The 9,456-nt window shown below is 32.1% G+C and overlaps 1 protein-coding gene across 2 annotated transcripts in view; it reads right to left on the bottom strand.

Annotated features, from left to right (window-relative positions):
- Positions 1-2,679: 2,679 nt before the first annotated feature.
- LOC108546763 (neuronal calcium sensor 2) overlaps positions 2,680-9,456 on the bottom strand; it is a 236,187-nt gene continuing 229,410 nt past the window's right edge. Inside the window, exon 4 of one of the 2 annotated variants that reach the window (XM_017899006.1) lies at positions 2,680-3,179. In XM_017899006.1, coding sequence (XP_017754495.1) covers positions 3,003-3,179 — 177 coding nt within the window. In that variant the 3' untranslated portion in view covers positions 2,680-3,002. The remainder of the gene's footprint in view (positions 3,180-9,456) is intronic. The other variant, XM_017899005.1, reaches the window with a different exon arrangement.

Here is a 9,456-nt window from a genome sequence, read left to right as displayed (position 1 = left end):
TTGCAATAATTTTGTGTCATTTACATTGATCTATATTTAGAAACGTGACAATTTGAATTTCAATGTTTTCTTATTTTTAAATAATTAAACTATGCATCCGAAACATTTACATTATTAAAATATGAAAATTATCTTTTTTCTTTAAACACTGCACCATTAATTCAGCTATTAAACCAGGCTGCGATTTTAATTTGTAAAGTGCACTATATACACCAATCTACTGGGAATAATTTCAATAGTATAGATAAGAACTTTGTTTACTTTGTGAAAAATGAGCAAAATTTATTTGGAGAATATATATTCAGTGCAGAGGAAAAAGTTAAACTAACATGTATCTTTAATGTAACTTTCCAAATTCTTAATAATTAAGAAATGTGCGTTTTCTTTAAGAACTTGTTGTACTTGAATATTTGTATTTTGCTGAGAAGAATATTTTAAAAGTGCAGAGTAGTATAACTTGTCTTCTAGATTAAACAAGACTCGTAAAATTATTTAGTATCAACAAATTAAGCAGGAATTATAAAATAACATTTCATTTTTCAAATCTAATTCTACTATACTATTTACTATATGTATGTCGTTATTTATTACATTTTACGAAGGGAAATAAAATTGGCAAACTTTGAAATGCACCTGAAATGCTTAAGTTACTCTAAATTATCCATATTTTTATATAATTTGAACATTTAGTTTATTTTCAACATCAAAACACGTATCGTAAAAAGTATGTTAATAAAATTTTTGTTTACATGTATTATTTTGCGTGCAATTTATGTTAAATAGAAATTTGCACATTTGTACTATTTTATGGCATATGTTATGCAAATAACAAGACTGGATGTAACATAGTTTCGATATAACGCAATATAAATTTTCATATCATGTGAGTATTACCAAAAATCGTTCCTTGGTGTTATTCAATAAAGCATAACGCAAAGGGAAGCGATATAAATTAATAACGAGAAGCGCTTATGCCAATCACTCTACGATGAAAATAACAATTCTTATATTTCTTGTCACATATTCACGACAATATTACCAATAAATAGCTGCGATTTAATCGATGAAAACAAATCCAATCACATCCTTGTATGAACTATTTTATACAAGAGGTTTGTTGACCCATAAATCGGAATGTCCTCAAAAAAGCTGAAAGCAAAAGGACAGTCTACTTAAGGCAAAGTTAGGCTTCTTTTCATCAGGGGGACCTTACCTATCCACTGATAATATAGCTCAGATTTTTTTACAAGAAGATTCATTTTATTTGCCAATTAATGCGATAAAAAGATCGTTTTGGGGATACATTATGACTAATGCAAGCTGGAAGTAAAACACTGTGTTAATCCGAGGCCTACTAAATTCTTTACAGAGATGCAAATTTGCCTATTAACGTGCAGCGATTTTAGTGTGAGATTTTTCTTAATGCAAGTAGTGATACGAGTACAACTGTAAGTATTCAATTACAAGTGTCCTCGTTGAATTATGCCAAGGTTAATAGTCGTAATAATCATGCATATAAATTTCCTCGGTTCCATTTGTGGTCACTTGTGGTCAGTGTAACTTTGCTTGTGTACAATCCCTGTCAAAATGCGAATTGTTCACCTAAATAGATTTATACGCTAAAAAAGACGTTAATTTTTGAAGCTTGGATGTATCGTATGCAAATTTTGACATATTTTTGTTTATTTAAAACACGAATAACAGGATTAACATACTTTACAAATTGATCGTATCTTGAACATGATTGCTCGATAGCTCTGCAGTATTATTTCTGAACGACTTTCTATCCATCTCGTATACTGACCTGCCTTACGATCGTCGATGTTTGTCGAATAGCTGAGCATCAGGCACTTCTGGTCGATCCATTGAACGTTTATACCTAAAAAAGAAAGTGACAAATACGATTTGTAAATTTCATCGTACTTTATAACGTAGAATCACTCGAGAAAATCTTTTCTTCACTGCCGGACAACCTACAGATAGGTAAGCCGAGATGGATAAATCGAGACATAGTCGAATGAAAAAGTTAATCGGTTAACTAGTTGATGCGACGTACCTTTTTGGCTGTCAAATGTACCATTTGAAGTATATCGTGCAATATAAAACTGCATTCCTCGATCGAAAATTTGTCCTACCTATTCGACAGTACCCTCTTGCAATTCGTTGTGTTACCATCACTCACGAAATGTCCTAGCACTTTGTCGTCGTTGTTCAAATTTAAAGGGAAAGCGACTGTTCGATCTCGAAACTTGGAAAAATCCTGTCAATTTACGTCTAGCGATCAACGTTCACCTTAAACGTCAATTTTACGGTACTCGCCGCGGAAGCATCGGTTAAACTGCTCGATGTTATCTCATCGAAATCTCATTACATCCGACAACGAAATTGCAGCTCTAGAAATGTTAGAATGGTCATAATCGCGAAGCGTTGCTTGCCGATGTTGTCCTCTTCACAGTCTAAGCTTTTGTTGAGAAGTTGAATATTTTTTTTTTTTTTTTTTTCAGACCTTTAATGCTAGAGATACTTTCCAAGTAGTCAACGTACGAGTTTCTTCGTTTCACGGATGGTAAATTCAAATTAGAGATGGATTCTTCTCGCATTCACAGCACTTAAATCCGATTGGTGAAAGAATAATCGGTCGACGAATCTGTCGGAAATTATTCGGTAACTCGACTCGAAATTAGAGCGTAGAAAGACAACGATTTTGGTTATTGTTCTTGCCAATAGCATCTGGGAATTATAGGCGTTCTATTAAGTTTTCGTATTAACCATTGCAATGACGTAGTGTGTTCGTGTGTTTGTGCGTGTATGCATGTGTGTGCGCGCGCACGCATACGCGCGTCTGTATATGTGTGCATAATTTTATAACAAGAACGATTCATATGAAAGACAAATGTATCTGAAATTGCTTTCATCGCTGTTGCTCGGTCGGTTGGTATTTTACGAACGTTTTTTGACAATAGTGTACTATTCGTAATCGATCCCGAAATGAAACACGGGAATTAAGGGGCCAGCATTTTTGAAAGTTCCTCGTCTTGAAGGCAACCTTTCAAAAATTCCTCCTCGGTAAGTTGACCGTCATTATTTTCGTCCATTCTTGCGAAAATGTTCTTCGCTCTCTCTTCTGCGCTATCTGCCGGTCTGTTGCTCGAGCATGCTCCGAGCATGTCGTATATTGCCTAAAAAAACAGAAAATTATCCATTTAATATGGTCCCTCGAGAATTTTTTGATAAAATGTGACATTACATTGACAGTGGATGAGGAAACAGAAATTTCTTTCGATGAATTACCAGCATATGTTGTCTCTTATAGGTTAGGTTTCAACAAGATGGCGTGTCATGCGAATTTAATTTATACGGAATAAAGGACTGGTAGAAAAATGAACGAAATTAATGAATAATTTGAGTAACGAGGTAATGGTTAATTAAGTTTATTAAGGTAGTTTTTATCCAAACGTCAAAACTCAAAAATTTTTAGTAAAATTAGTTTACATTATAAGAAATCCTTGTGTAAAATTTGGAATCGATTTATCATGCAATTATCAAGAAACTTGGAATAAAAGTTTATTTAATTTAACATAGTAATATATATCTTTTACTTTTTTGCAAAATTTACAATTTAAAAATTCTTTTTTAAATTTACTATTTACAAAATTGTTGCGAAATTATGTCAAAATGTTATGAATTAAATATATAAATTTTTGAATATAAAAATCTGACCAGACTTCGTTTGTTTTTCGTGATTGCTAATGGAAAAGGAAATTTCTTTGGAAAATTTTTCATAAATTTCATACAGCAGCTAATGTGTATTGCTGTCTTATATAATCTTACATTTATGTTTTTACTTATTTTTAGATATGTTCTATTCATATTCACTCGCCGACAATATTTTCAATTCGTTAGTTTCTATTAATTAGATTAGTCAATTGCATACCTTATTTTCGCATTGAAATTACTTATATAAACGTTTAATTTTATTAGATTACCATAAACGGTGTTAAAATAATTACAATAATCTGCATTTTGTTCTATCTCTTTTGTACGCGTCATTTATTACCGAGTTTTTATTTAATTAGTATAGTTTGGTAAGAACTATCTTAGAATAATGAGAAATAAATTAAAACTATTATGCATTAATATTATCTAGTGTTTTTTTGGTATAATATTTTGCAAAATCTCATGTAAAAATTATAAAATTTTATGCTTAATATAATGATATACGAAATTTAATGATTTACATACACGCGTATTATATACACGAAGTATTGAAATAGCAAAGTAGAACTAATCATAAATTTATGTACGATTTTTGTTAGTTTTAAAAAATTTCATTGACTTTTTATTAGAAAAACTTTTGTTGTTACTTCACTGCAATGAAAGACTTTTAGGAGCAGAGGGTTAACTACATGAATGAAAATTGAATTAAAAATTGATTATTCTGAAATCTGAGACGAAACACATGTTTGCATGAATGAAAAATATTGTTTAAATTAAACATTTTCTAGGGGTTTTTCACCAATTTCCGAATCGTGTTGTAGAAGTATGATGTTTACCGAGGAATATTTGTAATACTGTACCTATATTTTTAAACAATTTCTTATCTTCTTTGACTTAATACATTCTCATTGGAAAAGTATATGCATACATTCATCAAGAAAAGTTAAGAAACGAAATAATTATTTTTGAAGTTTACATAAGGAAGTTTATATAAATCTGTACAAAGTGTTATGAAAATAAATGTCAGGACTATGCTAGGTTATATTTTCTATATCGTTGATTTGGTGGAAGACAATGTAAACAAGGTGCTGCAAAACTTAATTGGTTAAATCAAGATCAAAAAATAAAATTTTTTTTTTATTGTGTCGCATTCTAATTTAGAATAAATTACCTGAAAATTTATTTAAGTTTTTGTTATATAAGGACCAACAAATTATAACAACAAAACATAAGTAATTAAAAACATATGAACAGCTGGAAGTAACAAATAATTTTATTATTTTAAATGATTTGTTTAGAATTGTTCGAGTTTTTATTTTCAAATATTTATTTGACAATAAAACTACCAACTTGTAATAAGTAGTTGAATATGCCATACATAAATTATAGTTTCCATAGCGATATGATGAAAATAATTAAATTTTGGTGTAAATAAAAATTAACGTTCATTTTGTCAAAAATAAAAATATATTTTTAGTAATTACGAAAATAAGATATTTCAAAACCTTTGGAAGAACCCACGTTCCTATAAGAATAATAGTGCATCTGTACACGAGTGCAGATGAGGCCACATACCGCCAGATGTCAGGCGAGTGGCGAAGAAAAAGGATCGTAACGACAGTCCAGTCAGATCAATCAACATTTGATTTCTTTTCGTTTTCTTTTTTCTTTTTCTTTTTTTTTTTTTGAGCTGGTCAGTCAAGAATATAGTACAGAATATAAAAATATGTAGACGAGAGTGAATGTTACTTTTTATTACACTATTAGAGACACATTTATATATATATTTAGAAATTTATAAATATAAAGATATTTAAAATGATTATATTATATACATATTTTGTATAAAATGGATATATTAAATATAAAATATATAAAATTAATATATTACACATATAATATATGAATATAGATATAAACACACATTATATTTTACATATACCATTCATTTCAATGATTACCACCTACAGGAAGAAAATAAAGGTTAGAAAAATACTGGTGAATTTTCCCAATCTTACAACTCAATATCTAATATCAATTCCACCAACTTATTCATTTGCTGAAAGTAGTTTAAGCGACATACTATATTTCCTTAACTTAAGCTCAAGTTCGGGCAATAAACGTAATAAACCAACGTAAGCTCGAGATTAATATGATTGGATAATTAAGGATTTGTCAGCCCTTAGTCACTAGAAGGCTGATAAACGCAAGCCAATTTCACAGTCCAAAAACAATTAACTCACTCCCACTTTCGCTAAGGGCCAATGGTCATCTTCACACCACCAAAAACTAACATTATATAAGCACCCACAAAATTTGCGAAAGGTCAGTTCGGTTTAGTGTCAGTTTTCAGTTTCAGTTTTAGTTTTTTCCTCTCCGCCGACTTGTATTTTTTCAACGTTGCCTTCTTGCTAGAACCCGTATTGTAAATTGAAATCCGGGTTCCAAGAAATAAATCAATAAATAAATAATTAAGAATCCGCCCAAGTTCTAAAATAGCTGTATAAAATAAACTTATACAGAGTAGTAGTGATTAAAAGATGTTCAATCTATGGTTACTCTGGATGATATACCGAAGTCGTAAAATCAGTCGAGTCTAAAAGTGCAAATGGCTTGATTTTCGAAACAGTAATTCGAGATGTTCAGGAAGAGATACAGCGATCAAGCATCAATGCTATAAGATGTTAATTTTGAATGGTTCTTTTTGTTGCTGGGTAATGACAACAGTGATTCAAGGAAAATATAAAAGTCCTTATAAATCTCTGTGATATTGATTAGAATTTAGTGGTAGTAAATTGGTAGTAAGTGGTAGGTAATGAACTAAACTGAAATGCAAGGTCAATAAATTTTCGTTTTACTACTCGGCGTTAAATGCCTTACAGCTACAAACTGCAGCCGACTGTGAGTGCTGGCAACTTTAACAGTGTCATTTTGGCATCCACGCTGTACTTTAATATAACAATTTATGAGCACGCAACATCTTCGAATCAATTATGCAATATTTTTCATAAAAATGCAAAAGAGACAGTTAAAAAAAATGGATTGACTATTTCATATTGGAAACTATTATGTACAGAGCGTAAAAAGATGGTGCAAAAATAATTATAACCGAATCTACGCTTTTGGATAGACGGAAGTTTGTTAAAGAAAAATTTGCTGCAAAATTATCGACCATGTTTTTCAAGGACGAAATTTTTATGCTCGTATGTATGGTGTTCCACTTACAATGAAGAAAAAATATCTGAAAGGAACCATAATGAGGAATTTAAATTTTCGGTCTAAAATTATAGTAATTTATATAGTAATTTGAAAATTCTTTTTGCATAAAATTGTCAAGTAAAAGTAAATTTTTATTTAAATGGAAATTACTCATCGTTAAATGTCATAGGAATTTCGAAAAAAAAATACATTATTTTTTATGAATATTTTTGAACAGATCTCCACTGCTCCAAAAATGCTCAATACAGTTATTATAGTTTTTGATATACTCTGCATAATCCAAGCACAAAGAGACCTTATACATGTTTAGGTTTTAAGCATCACAGATTTAAAGATTGCAACAGGTATTCCGATTGAGTGAAATATGTAAATACACGTTATCAGAGAATATAAAATGCGCTCTTTTCTGCATTCATCATTTTAAGAGAATTAAAATATCCGAAAATTTTCCGAAACAAATTTAAACTCAATTACACTGCTTCTCACACCAAGTAAAATTTTAATCGCGTATCGTCTACGAAATATTAATAAATTTTCGTGAGCTTAAACCGTCAACAAATCGTGACTAATAATTTCCATTGACTTTTCAATATTTCAATAAATCAACATCATGTGTAATTTCGAGATAATTTTTATAATTTAATTAATTAAATTGCAATTCAATTACGAAGCAACATACGGTAATCCAAAGAAATATTTATGCAGGATTTTATGTGAATTTTTTTCAAAAATAAAATAAAACATAGAGGAATTGGCAAAATTACATGTACAATTCAAATCTCCTTTAAAATTTAAAAAAACTGGAAACAAAATTATTTTTTGTTCATATATAAATATACACATAATATATAAAAAATATATAAATTCTTAAAAATAACTGAAAAAAAATTTGTTTCTTTTAAGTTTTTCTTTTAAGGCTTCGTTAACGAGAAAAATAAGTTTGGAAGTTTATCAACATCTCGTGTACTAATTATTATTTCTTTTACGCCCGTTTTTAATTAATTTTTGCATGTAGGGTTACTGCCCAGCCAATTATATCTATCATGAGTTTCATTATAGCTGAAGCTATAAGAATCGATAAATGCAAGATCTTATTCAAAGATCATGACAATCGCATAAAAAGTAACGTCACAATTCAACATAGGTTAAAAATATCCTACAACTAAATCAGGCAGTGGATGCAATATCCATGTTACGTATTTATAGTTCTTCGAATTTGATTATAGAGCTCTGCACGTATTGTACATACAGTAGGAAGTCATCGTCTGGATGACAGTATCCTTTGCGTGGGTATGAATATAGAGTGCATTGGAAGCTTCGGCCGTTCCTCGAAAGCGAGTAATAATAAACAGCGGCCTTAGGTTCAGCTGAAGCGTTCAGGCTGCTATCTCGAGTTCATGCGGAAGAACGAGTGACCTCGTGCAAGGATCGTACGAATGGAATATTTATGGCAGTATCGAATGCCAGTGAAGAGTGTCTTAAAATGCGAGGGTAAAATAAGTGCGTTAGGATGCGAGCAATGTCAGAGTCAAAAGAGAAATAGTCAGTGAAGAAGTATCGAGAGTCAGTGTTTAGAGCATAGTCAGAAGAATAAATCACTTTTTATATTTTAATTACGTTTATTCTGCTGCCCACCTGACATTCCTACAATACTAATTATTTTTTTGACAAATACCGATATGTGACACCTGTTAAGCCTTGAAATGTCGTGCCGGTATTTCTTTCGGCCCTTTGTTTAGAATAGACGCAGAAGACCGTTAGGGTCTTCTGGCAGCCAGATTCTAATTGCTGTTTTAGTTCAAGTTCCGTGTCCTTTCTATCTTCATTTTCAATGCATTTTCAAACAATTCTTTATTTCCCTCGGGTCACCGAACACGAGGCATTCTTTAGCCATTAATGTTAGAAAGCAGGCAACAGCACTTAGGATTTGGCTGACAATAGGCCCGCAAAGATAGGGACCAGGCCATGTGCGATGTCGCGACTTTCGAAGCCATAAAGTAACGGGTCCTTCAGGAAGGGTTACGAATGTGCGGGTGGCCCACCAGCAACCCCCTTTGAGGGAGAGGCTTCCTCCACCGGCAGACCTGGTCGCGGAAGACGGTCCTCCCTTCTTTGGGGGCATCTGATTCGCGGACCGAGGGCCCACCCTCGGTCCTGTCAACCACCAATGGGAAAACCGATTTCCCTTTGGAAACCACGGGCTCCGAAAGATCGTGCATCGCACAAGTTAGTTAGGTCAGTACCAGTCAGTCAGCAAATAACATTCGAAGAGTTCGGAAGAGTTAACCGGAACTATTACAAAATATACAGTCCACTAAAAACACAAGTTCCTCAAGAAATTTGGTTCGTCATTAACCGTCGCCAATTGCGGTCGATCTATTGACGATATACAATAATAATAATTAAATTAACCCTTTGCGGTCCTATGTCGAGCGTGACTCGACACAGCGTTTAACACGTTCGTCGCCGCGTCACCCATATCAAGGTGACGGGTATGCTTCCGTAGGGGCCCCGTCACCC

Source organism: Eufriesea mexicana, unplaced genomic scaffold, assembly GCF_001483705.2.
Source record: "Eufriesea mexicana isolate 0111107269 unplaced genomic scaffold, ASM148370v2 scaffold757, whole genome shotgun sequence".
In the NCBI taxonomy this organism is placed as follows: domain Eukaryota; kingdom Metazoa; phylum Arthropoda; class Insecta; order Hymenoptera; family Apidae; genus Eufriesea; species Eufriesea mexicana.
Note: the sequence above shows the minus strand (reverse complement) of the source record. Positions and strands in the feature narration are given on the sequence as shown.